The sequence below is a fragment of the Oryctolagus cuniculus genome, chromosome 13 (assembly GCF_051225735.1).
Source record: "Oryctolagus cuniculus isolate XC-2025 breed Fujian yellow rabbit chromosome 13, ASM5122573v1, whole genome shotgun sequence".
NCBI classification, from domain to species: domain Eukaryota; kingdom Metazoa; phylum Chordata; class Mammalia; order Lagomorpha; family Leporidae; genus Oryctolagus; species Oryctolagus cuniculus.
This window is the reverse complement of record NC_142879.1, coordinates 46650524-46663231: the sequence shown is the minus strand read 5'-3', so window position 1 is coordinate 46663231 and position 12708 is coordinate 46650524. Positions and strand designations below refer to the sequence as shown.

Sequence of the window (12708 nt, the reverse complement as noted above, 5' to 3'; positions counted from 1 at the left end):
ACGATCTGCTGCCGATACCGTCACCGTCAGTTACTTCACAGTATCCTCTTTTTCACAATGTCAGAAAATAGAAGGCAAAGTGTATTATTAAATAAGGCTTAGGCATGTGTGGGGTGACAGTGGCAGCGACAGTCTGATGGCTGGTGGTCACTGAGGCTTTCCCGCCTGTCACTTGTCAGCTTTTTGAGAAATGGCCACATGACCCTAGGAAAGCTGCCTGCTTTCTGTCATGAAAATCGAGCACATTAACACAGCTTAATAGCAGAGTTTCAACTAAATGCTCCGCCTGATCATTTTCCAGCTACTATGATATTAAACAAGAGTGCTTTTTCTGGAATAGGCCTTAAATGATATTTCCCTGGAAATCTGAAATGTCCTAGGATATTTGTTATGCATTTTTCCCAGGAAATGGTGATAGAATACCAATTGTTTCGAAAGAAACTTAAGTTGTGTAATCTAGATCTTAAGGGACTTCAGGTACGATGGAATGAATCGTGTACAGGTGTACCTTTATTGCAAAACAGAAAAGCAAATGCCAGAGCGAGGCATGGGTGTATTACTACAGATAGAGTTGTTTCAGAGGAGAGAGAGAGAGAGAGAGAGAGAGAGAGAGAATATATCATCTCCAGCTTGGGAACCTTATGGGGTACATGGCATCTGTTTGATTCCTCAACTGAAGATCTGGGGTGGGAGAGGAGGGCTTTTTGGATGTGGGGAATAGAAGAAACAATGTCTTCAGGGAGTGTTTAGGGTATACATGGAGAAGAGCAAAGGGTAAAATTTGACAACAGCACCAATTCCAGGTTGGGAAGCCATGGGACCGACAGAAAATGACCGATAAGATGCAGATTGCCAAGGTCTTAGTTCCCACACAAGGAAGTTGCCCTTGCGTCTACAGACAGTAGACAGTCATTATCGACCTTTGGAGCAATTGTTTCATTGATTTGCATTTATCCCTCCCTATTTTGGGGGCAAAGGTAATTTAACTCCACAGTTTAAAAGGCATTACAATTTATTATTCAGCAAGTGAACACAATTCCAAGGAACCTTTATGTGCATCATACAATAAATCAGAATTAAACTCTTACACAGTTGAAACAGTGCAAGGGAAGATTTCCTTTGTTACTCTAGTATTATTTGGTTTTGGAAGAGGAATGGCTCATTGAAATGTTAGAGTGAAAGCTACAAGCAGTGGGGGCTCAGAAACCCAGCCTTTTGGGGGACAGGTGACTTGGCGATACTGTCTGTTGTCAGGGGTCCCAGGCTGCCTGTTTCTACTTTCTAGAGACCAGGGTTTGGCTCTGACTCCTCACAGTGCTGCTCCTGGATACCGGGGCAATTCAACATTCTGTACATGAGAACACAACACCAGTCCCGCATGGCACTCTCTCCCTGCATATGTGTGTGTGGGTATATGCATTTACACATCAGAATAAAAATAAGCAAATATTACATGAAATGGTTATGGCATATACCTGCACCTTATTTTGTCATCTGTCATTTTGTAGTGAGAGGCCTATGTTTTTCTAAACAAATTGTGAGCATTTTGAGAGCAGGCCTATTACACTGTTTTATGCACCTATGGAATATTCAATCAGAAATTATTGGTTAATAATAATAATAATCCTCCCGCCTACAGGATATGCAGAATTTCCTCCCATGATCAGGAGACCAGCTGGTTAACAAACTTGGTATAAGAGGACAAAAATATGGTTCCTATTTTTCTGATCTGTAAGAGGCAAGACAACTTATTTCTTCAGAGAAGGTAACGGAACTCATCACATGAAAGCAATCTAAGTAAATGTACGCACGTGTGTGTACGTGCACGTGTGAGCTCAGCCAGCTAGAAACGGACAACGCCACATGCTCAATATGGACTACAGGTGGCCTTAGCCCAGGGATGCCGTTTGTCAAGTGGCACGGCTTTGATGTGCTGCGCTGGATGCCTACCTCAATGAAGAAGATGCTGGCAGCTGATGTTGGGTGGTGATACATGTAGACTGTCACGAGAACGGCTGCAGCTATGATGAGCACCAGGATGAGGATCCCCACAATGAGGCCGGCGTGAAGGCTCCCCCCTTTCTTCTCGGCCGCGCTGTCATCTGTGGAGGCTGAAAGAACATCCCAGCCGTCAGGCCTTGCGGTGGGTGCCTTCACTTAGCATTTTCAGTAACAGTAATAAAATACCACTCATTGTACAATGCTGCTTCTCTACGCACCAGTTGTAGGAGCGAGGTGCTCTTCACTTGGGCAATGAAAGCCCTATAGTGTTAATGAATAAAAATACTCTTATAACTGCGTTTTCATTTCTAGACCAATAACCAAAATGAATAGCCCTTACTCTAAAAGTACTATGGAAGAAGCTCAAACTCTACCTACACACTAAACTTAATGTTTTCTGATTAAACCAATCAAATTATTTGCAGGAAAAAATTATGTTTTGAAAACTACCCTCTCACTCAGCGGGTGGTGGTGGTGGGGTTAAACTGAAGAGTATCAGATACCTTTTGGTGTATATAGGCATGTTTAGGACGTCTGTGTATGCACTCAAAACAAATTTTCCAAATCTTTTTAAACTGAAATGCTCTTTAAAAGTGTAGTAGGGGCAGGCAGGGGAGGTGTCGTTTGGCATGACAGTTAACATGCTACTTGGGATGTCTACATCTCATGTCATAGCGCATGGGTTTGAGAGCTTGCTCAACTCCCAATTCCAGCTTCCTGCTAATGCCCATCCTGGAAGTAACTGGATAATTGGGTCCTACAACCCACATGGAAGACCCTGGTTCCGTCTGTTCCAGTCTCGACTGTTGTAGGCATTTAGGGAGTGAACCTGGCGATGGAGGATCTCTCTTGATATCTCTCTCTCCTTTTCAAATAGATAAAAAATAGATAGCATTAAAAATCTTAGATTGAAGTCATTAATAAAAAAGTTTAGTTAGGGGCTGGTGTTGTGGCACAGTAGCTTAAGCTGCCACTCGTGATGCCAGCAACCTGTATCAGAGCACCAGTTCGAGTCCTGGGTGCTCCACTTCTGATCCAGTTCCTTGCTAATGTACCTGGGAAAGCAGCAGACAGAGGATGACCCAAGTATTTGGGCTCCTGCCACCTACGTGGGAGACCTGGATGGAGTTCTAGGCTTCTGGCTTTAGCTTGGATCAACCTGGCCATTGCAGCCATTTAGGAAATGAACTGGTGGGTAGATTTGCACATGCTCTCTCTCCTGTCAGCCTGACTTTCAAATAAATAAATAAATAAATAAATATAAAAAAAAAGCTAAAAAGAAAGCAGATGGGGGTGGGCATTGTGGCACAGCAGGTTAAGCTGTCATTTGGGATGTCCACATTTCCTATTGAAGCGCTGTTTCGAGGTCTGACTGTTTCACTTCTGATCTAGCTCCCTGCTAATGTGCTAGGGAAGCACTGGTTGACAGCTCAGGTGCTTGAGTTTCTGCCACTCCCATAGGAGACCTGGATGGAGTTCCTGGTTCCTATCTTCTGCTTGGTCCAGCCCTGGCTATTACAGGCATTTTAGGAGTGAACCAGAGGATGGAAGAGCTCTCTCTCGCTATCACTCTTTCTCTCTCTCTCCCTCTCTCTGTCACTCTGTCTTTCAAATAAATAGGATACAGAAATCTTAAAAAGCATAGCAGATGAATGCTGAGTGACTCAGATAGCTTATATCATATAAAAGGGAAGCCACAGCACAGAAAAATATTCTGCTATGCTATATACCAGTATCATTTTCTCTAGCTTTTAGGAAGATGTTTTCCACTGTAATAATATTTTCAAAGAGTTATGAAATAGAGGAATTTCTAAAGTCTTAACTATCCAACCCACAGTCAATCAACCAAATAAAACAAATCTCTAAATTCCTCTGTTCTAAAATTCTGCAATCTTTCATGATCACTCATTTAGAGGTCTCCCTAATTATATATCACAGTAACTGTATCTTAGTATATAGTATGATTGCTATTTCTGAATTATTAGATAATTCTCTAAGGCCCACAGAAGTTCCAGAAGAGTGGTTCCCAATCCTCTCACTGCCAATTTGCTTCTTTGTGATTTTTACCCTTTGTCTCTGTTTTACACATTTTCTGGTCTATTAAATCTTATTTAATAGGCACTGATTTCTTTCTTTTTTTAAAGCATTTTGTTCATAAAAACCAAACATGACTGCCTATCAGAAAAGATGTGCCACATGAACTTACGACATTCCAGACACAGTAACAAGTATGACTTCTTAATTTTTCCTACACATCCTTTAAATTTGTTACTTTTATTTTGCTTGAAACTCATGGCTGGTGTTCAGTAATCCTTCTCCAGATCTAGTATAGACAAAATCCTAGACTTCCATTACATAACAGAAATTCATTAGTGAAAAATATCATCTTCAGGCCGGCGCCGCGGCTCACTAGGCTAATCCTCCGCCTAGTGGCGCCGGCACACCGGGTTCTAGTCCCGGTCGGGGCGCCGGATTCTGTCCCGGTTGCCCCTCTTCCAGGCCAGCCCTCTGCTGTGGCCAGGGAGTGCAGTGGAGGATGGCCCAGGTGCTTGGGCCCTGCACCCCATGGGAGACCAGGAAAAGCACCTGGCTCCTGGCTCCTGCCATCGGATCAGCGCGGTGCGCCGGCCGCAGCGCGCCAACCGCGGCGGCCATTGGAGGGTGAACCAACGGCAAAGGAAGACCTTTCTCTCTGTCTCTCTCTCTCACTGTCCACTCTGCCTGTCCAAAAAAAAAAAAAATATATCATCTTCAAAGAGTAACTCATGATATCAATTCATTTACAATGTACCAGGTATATCTGTATTGCTTGGAATAATCAAATCAACAACTCTTAAGAGACAGGTATTACTATTATGCCTTTTGATAGAGGAAACCAAGGCAGAAGGAAATTAAGGCCAGTGCTAAGACTGCAAATGTACTAACTCATTATGTCTCATTGTTCTACTATTGGACACTTATACAAACTTAAAATGAGCAATAAATATGCCATTTATGGTAACTCTGAAATAAATATTATGCCACTGAAATAGCTGTGGAATTGAGAACTTTGGACTTAGTGTGCTAAGGTGAACTGGGGACACAAGCAGTATGGTGTCAGAGTCTGAACTCCAAACTTCAAGACCTCCTTAATTAAAACTAAGCTGTAAGGCACTGTGATTTCTACTTATTTCATGTCCTGAGTTCTTCCGGCAAAGAATTCTGAAAAGAACATGGTAATTTCAAGGAAAAGAAAATCAATCTAAAAGATGGTTCAAGAATTAACATAGTGCCTCCAACAGGGCAGAGGCCATGTCTGTCCTATCTCTTCTCTGGAACTATGGCTTAGGTGAGCATCTGCCCACCGACACTCAGATCTGTGTTTGTTGGGGGGCGGGGGCAAAGAGGGAGGAAGCAAAAAAAAAAAAAAAAGCCTACTGCAAACTGGTTTCAGCTGTTGCAATGACCACTGCTCCAATAAAAATCAAATGAGGTGATAATACATGACTTCATCAGTCTGGTCTTCAGTTACTTTATCTCCACCACACGGTCAATAACAGTAATTACCCCAGAGCATGGCTATGAGAATTCAATATGTAATACTTATAAAGGTCTTTAGAGAGTACCTGGCATGTAATAAACACCTAACACTAAACTATTATATTGTTATTGTATTTCTTATAAGAGGTAGATGAAGGTAAATTATACCGTCAGACTCATGACACCTCATAAAGTATGTTTTTGCCCTTCACATTAGTTGCTTTTAAAAGTCTGGCCTCAATCTTAAGTATGCTTGTATCACTGCATTCTATGACTTTGGCCATTTTTCTTATTTTTACAAGACTATGACACATAACTTTCATGGGATAACAGGATTAATTTAAAATGCTGCCTTGGGAAAATGTGGCAAAAATATCTGCTTGAACCAAAAAGGAAGGTTTGATGTTTTCTTCAAATTCCATGTGTAGTTCCATCCATCCTACCCACCATATCTCCTTCCTTCTCCCTGTCCATCTCTGTCTCTCTCCTTTCCTCCCTTATCCATCCATCCATCCGTCCAGCCAGCGAGCCAGCCAGCCAGCATCTGGTTCTATTTCTGAGGTCTGTAAGTTTTTCACAGGCAGCATATCCACTTTCCACTACACTTCTCTGTTGAGGCAGCAGGTGAAGGGCACCCTCCCTGGGAAGGAAGATCGGAGCAAGAGACGTGTTTTGTTCAAGAGCCCTTTTCAGAACCAAGCTCGTCCTTGACTTGCAGGGTGTAGATTGCTAGTCTTTGGTACATAAAATCAAGACCAGATTTGCACCTTGAATGGGGTAAATCTCACTCATTACCTTTAATTAAACATGAATGTTTATCTCACAGTTATTACTAATACATCCAATAATGATTTAGTTGATTATCTCTCCTTTAAAATTTGCGTTTGCAGTGCTATTTTCACCATGGTCATATGTAATACAATTTGTGGAGAATAATTTGTTACTTGCCAAATAAGCCTTTTATAACATTTTTGATAATATAAAATTATGAATTAATTGAGAAGTCGAGATAGAGTGTGACTTTAATCCAGTGGTTCACGCCCCGAATACCTGCAGTGGCCTGGGCTGGGCTAGATCAAAACCAGGAGTTGAAAACCCAATCCAGGGCTCCCATGTAGGTGGCAGGAATGCATCTACTTTAGCCATCTTTGCTGCCTCCTAGGGTCTGCATTAACGGGAATCTGGAATGGGGAGCAGAGCTGGGACTCAACTCCAGGCTCTGATGTGGGAAGTGGGAGTCTCAGTTGGCAGCTTAATCACTAGGCCAAATTTCGACCAGACGATGATAATCATCCAGACGAGATGTCATTCACGTCCAAACTGAGCAAACGCCAAACAATCCTTTCCATCCATACACGGCCATACGCAGGAGAATTTGAGCATCTGTCTTTGTGTAGCCTTACATTGTGTTTATTAAAGGGGAATTAATGATAAAAGGCAATATACCACTATATAACATGGAATGCCCCAGCCCAAGGCTAAGGTATAGAAATGCATTTTCAAAGTCTACAGAGTAAAGGCCTTTCATTCACTCAGAGATATATGTTCAAAAACATAATTGATGTGCAGGAAATCAATGGTATTAAAGGTAATACACTCTCATCCACCAAGCGACTTGTGTAGTGTCTGCTTTTAAATACGTTATATAACGGAGATCAATATTTAGACACAGAGATTTCGACTGCAAGAATTGTCAGATCCATCAAAACATTTTGCTGTTTTTGAGGAAAGTTTTAGCGACCATATAGCAAAAATAACAGAGTTCTAAAAGGCATTAAAGGTACAGTAGAAAAATTCAAGACCTCATGTCCAAGTGTTTATTTTGCTGCATTCCATGAAAAGTTCATGACAGAACAAACCCACAGGAGGAAAGATGAAAAGAAAGAAGGCAGGAGGAAAAAGAAGAGAGGAAGACTCAGGAAGAAATTTAAAGTCATTTCTTTGAAGTGTAGCATTGATTGAAAACACCATGTCTCTTGGTTCCACACGTATGCAGCATTGATAGTATATATTCTCCTATGTGGTAAAATAGTTTAATACATTGCTACGGGCCGGTGCCGTGGCTCACTAGGCTAATCCTCCGCCTTGCGGCGCCGGCACACCGGGTTCTAGTCCCGGTTGGGGCGCCCGATTCTGTCCCGGTTGCCCCTCTTCCAGGCCAGCTCTCTGCTGTGGCCAGGGAGTGCAGTGGAGGATGGCCCAAGTCCTTGGGCCCTGCACCCCATGGGAGACCAGGAAAAGCACCTGGCTCCTGGCTCCTGCCATTGGATCAGTGCGGTGCGCCGGCCGCAGCATGCCGGCCACGGCGGCCATTGGAGGGTGAACCAACGGCAAAGGAAGACCTTTCTCTCTGTCTCTCTCTCTCACTGTCCACTCTGCCTGTCAAAAAAATAAAAAAATACATTGCTACGATGATCTGTGCTTACTATTATATCTTGCCAATAATTAAAGTCTAGGAATAAAGTGAATCTAAAAGAGAACTATTCCATGTCTGAAATTCTATTCATTTGAGAACTAACTCTTCTCCTGGCCTAAAAATGAGACACTACAGCCCATAAATTCCATAATGCATTAATATCCTTTGGGAGACCGAGAAGCTGACGGGTTGGACAAAGTCTCACACAGATTTGTTCAAAATTCATAACTGTCCATAGACCATGCCAGAATGTTCTTTTTTTAAAGCTTCAGAATGAATTTAAACTATAAATGCTTAAAATGCTGGTGTTCTGCTTTCGTATTAAACACACAAACACACAGACACAAGACTTTCTCTGTGAATATCAAACCCATTTATAAACGAAAGTATGTTATGGAAGAAAATCAAGTGATAAAAATTTTAAATAAATTGATTTTCCTTGGAAATTCTCCTTGCAATTGATTTCATTTTATAGATCACATATTTTCCCTCTTAGCTATTTGACTCAATATGTGGATGATCATTATTTTTACTTCATTCAGAGTTTCTGCTGGAATTTTGTGCATTTTCTACTTTTTAATAATTCTCCTAATTCTTTCATTTTCATAATTATGGTGTTACTATTCTTTTGGATGTTTACCAGTCTCTCAATGTTATTTGAGAGTCTTGAAATTACATATATGGTAAATGTAATTTACAATACGTACCCTTGTGACAATGTGCCCACAATTCACATTATGACATTGCCACAGAAGGGATCTGGGTAAGTCCTGTGAGCAGATATCAGACGGGGTGTATCACTCATCTAAGCGCATTCTGTATAGTGGAACAGAGGCTGGCAGGGCGGCTGGCCCAGCTTCCCTTCACAGTCAGTGCTATGACAGGGCAGCTGTGAAATTTCATTCAGGGAAATATACAAAGCATTCTGTGCTGAAAGAGCTTAGCGTATGACAACCCTTTTTTAAACAATAATCCATTACCTCTTATCGTAGCAAAAATGAACCTAAAAAACATTTCTGTGAAATCGTAGTAGGAAAAATCCCTGAGTCCATTCTTGGGGTAGCAGCCACCACATGAGAGTCTGCTCCTAGTCTCATTAAGCGACTGGTGCTGCTACGCATGTGTCTGAGAAAGCACATACAATGATGGACTTGACATATTACAGCTTCTGTAAGACCAAAAGTAAATCTTTGGAATAATCCATTATCACTTTTCATTTCTTATAGGTACTTAACCCTGTAATATTTTCAGCAAGAAAGACCTTGGTTAAGAGTTAACTTCTGGGGGCCAGTGTCATGGTGCAGTAGTCTAAGCCTCCGCTTGTGGCGCTGGCATCCCATGTCCGCATCAGCTTGTGTCCTGGCTGCACCTCTTCTGATCCAGCTCTCTGGTATGGCCTGGGAAGGCAGTGGAAGATGGCCCAAGTGCTTAGGCCCTGCACCTGCATTGAAGACCCCGAAGAAGCTCCTGACTCCTGGCTTTGGATCAGCTCAGCTCCAGCAGTTGTGGCCATTTGAGGAGCAAATGAATGGATGGAAGACTTGTCTCTCTGTCTTTCTCTTTCAATAACTGTACCTCTCAAATAAATAAATAACATCTTAAAAAAAAAGTTAAGTTCTTCTAACATCAACTTTCTTTACCAAGTCATCTTTTGCTATTTAAAAATACATTTATAATTATTTTTGAAAAAGAAGTCTCCACTTTACAAAAAAATCCACAAGGAAATCTTAGTACCTAAATTTTTCAGCCACGAATGAAACGAAAGGGTTTCATGGAAAGACTTATCTTTAATTCCATGCCAAACCCTTGCGTGGTTAAGACACTAGGATTTTTAATTAGAGACACAAGTTACTAGAGTTTTCCTAATAGGTATATTCACAATGGAATACCAAAAATAATATTGTCAAAGTACTTTCTGAGTCTGGGAGTATAAAACAAAGTGACTTTTTATGCCAACTAATCCCATTAATTTCAGAAGAAAGTCATTTACATTAAGACAGATCATTTACATGCATAGCCTCAATGAATATTTACTATTCTATCCAATAAATCAAGGTTTTGGAAAATGAAGAAGATTCTTTCTCATCTTGTTCCTATCTGTCAGTGTGGAAAGACAGATGTATGTCCATCCACTGAGCTAACATGGAATTCTTAGAGCTTCTAAGGATAACTTTGGATCTCATATTGCCACACCTCTAATCCTGTTTTCTTGTCCGCAAAATGGGTAGAAAGGTCATACCTATCTCTTAATGGTTGTGCAGATATGAGACGATCTCTCTTATCTTAGAAAAGAGCTTGGCAGTATGCCTAAGATACAGCAAATGCTCAGTGAAATGACTGCTACAAGCAGTCATTTCTATTGGTTATTGTACTTCATTACATCAGTTCCATAAGTATTAGTATTAATAATAGCTATTATTCTATTGATTAATACCCTCATTTTCCTCAGTCATGGCTATAATACCAGGACAATACAAGGCTTTCTTGAAAATTACTCATAGAGGGCCGGCGCCGCAGCTCACTAGGCTAATCCTCTGCCTTGCGGCGCCCGCACACTGGGTTCTAGTCCCGTTCGGGGCGCTGGATTCTGTCCCGGTTGCCCCTCTTCCAGGCCAGCTCTCTGCTGTGGCCCAGGAGTACAGTGGAGGATGACCCAAGTGCTTGGGCCCTGCACCCCATGGGAGACCAGGATAAGTACCTGGCTCCCGCCATCGGATCAGCGCGGTGCGCTGGCCGCGGCGCGCCAGCTGCAGCGGCCATTGGAGGGTGAACTAATGGCAAAAGGAAGACCTTTCTCTCTGTCTCTCTCTCTCTCACTGTCTACTCTGTCAAAAAAAAAAAAAAATTACTCATGGAGATGGGGACTTCTTTCTTTCACTGAAGCTAAAGGGCACAGAGAAGGACAGCAAGGGCATCTCAGTGAAGAGCTTCCAGGGGGAAGATCAAGGTTATTCTCACATGCACTTGCGCTGCATACCCACCCCAGGGAAGCATGCTGTCCCAAGCAGTAGCTGGGACATGGGAGATAGAACCTGTAGCCTATTTGAAAAACTAAAGTCCAGTTTCTGAGGTCTCATAAGTCATCTAAACAGAATCAATGCTCCGTCAGTTACCTGTGAGGAGCTTCTTTTGAACACCACAGAATATTCAATGAATTTCAAGTTGTTTGGTGTTTGACTATATGCTGAAAATTAATGAAAACCTTTGGACCTCCTAAGATAGCGTGCATTCCTTTAGGTGATGGAGATAGTAATTTTTTTTATGTTTGTGTGCCTCTGGATGGCCACCCTAGTCTTTGATGTTCTCAGCAGTTGCATAATCCTTGTTATTTGCTATGGTTTGATGTGAACTACTGCTTCTCAGAGAGGTGAATGAGTAGATTTTTGGGGAAGTACTAAGGATCTGAGAAGACAGAATCAGCAGCTGGGAACACAAAACAAAACAGAGCAAGGCCTTGGAACTCCAGTTCTCTGAAACAGAAAGCCCCATGTGTTGAACGTGGGCTACAGTGTGGTTGGTCAGAGAGGGCAGCATCGGTCCTGACCTGATCTTTTCCAACAAATCAGCCTTGCCACAAGGCTCCACTCTGTGGGCACAAGGTATATCATTGGGTTTTACAGTAGCAAGTGCTTTGGTTTCACAGCATTGGGGGATGATATTAGAGAAGCAGTGAGGCCCTTCTTACTTTAAAACTCTATGAAATGGTGATCTGTTGAGATACTGGATGGCTTTAACAGGAGAATGACCCACAGTTGGCTGCACAGTTAAGTGGGCAATATTAGAAGCAACCCTTTGGGCAGAACAATATGAGGGACAGCTACAATCCTTATAGTTTGTTCCTTCCCTGTGACCCTGGACCAATCACTTAAATCCCTGTGTTTCTGATCTTTGTGTAAAATGCTACGGCAATAGCACTTTCTTCGTCAGGTGCTGCAAGGATTAAATGGGTTCAAACTGCAAAGCCCTTAGAAGATTGCCTGGTAAACATAATAGGTAACAGCCCTATAATTGCTAGAACATGTTCTTCATTACTAACTAAATGGGAAGGATCTATGAATAAGTGAAGGCAAAACATGAATCAAATAATCAGAAGTGTTAAGTTTAAATGTTAAGTGTTAAGCTTCATGCTTACTAATTACAGAAGATGGTCCACAAAGGGTACTCCTTTTTTTTTTTTTTTTTGGTTGATAATTTCCAGAGGCTGGAAGAATTCTTAAGAAATTAAACTATATCTAGTTCATGAAAGCACATCAAAATTACTTTCTATCTCTCCTTCCCTCTCTTTTTCAAGGCCAAATTTGCAGCTCTGAAATGCATGGCCTGTAAATGCAGTTTCACAAGTTTTGTGAAATGGTACACCTACATTATCATCTCTGAAGAGAAACCATGGAATGATTCTGTCTCCCAGAGAGCTCTCTGTTCTCCTTCCAGTCAATCCTTATCACCTGCCCACAGAAGGCAACTTTCAGTCAAACTTCACATAAACAGAATGATATTGGGCCAGCACCATGGCTCACTTGGTTAATCCTCTGCCTGCGGCGCTGGCATCCCATATAGGCACTGGGTTCTAATCCCGGTTGCTCCTCTTCCAGTCCAGCTCTCTGCTGTGGCCCGGGAAGGCAGTGGAGGATGGCCCAGGTTCTTGGGCCCTGCACCCACATGGGAGACCAGGGGGAGGCACCTGGCTCCTGGCTTCGGATCGGCACGGCACGCCGGCCGCAGCATGCCGGCTGTAGCAGCCATTTGGGGAGTGAACCAACGGAAGGAAGACC

General features: G+C 42.3%; 1 protein-coding gene across 2 annotated transcripts in view; it reads right to left on the bottom strand.

Annotated features, from left to right (window-relative positions):
• PLXDC2 (plexin domain containing 2) overlaps positions 1–12708 on the bottom strand; it is a 463255-nt gene that overhangs the window by 23263 nt on the left and 427284 nt on the right. Inside the window, exon 13 of one of the 2 annotated variants that reach the window (XM_051821437.3) lies at positions 1951–2111. The exons of the other annotated variant lie outside the window; for it this stretch is intronic. Coding sequence (XP_051677397.1) covers positions 1951–2111 — 161 coding nt within the window. The remainder of the gene's footprint in view (positions 1–1950; positions 2112–12708) is intronic. 2 annotated transcript variants of the gene reach the window in all.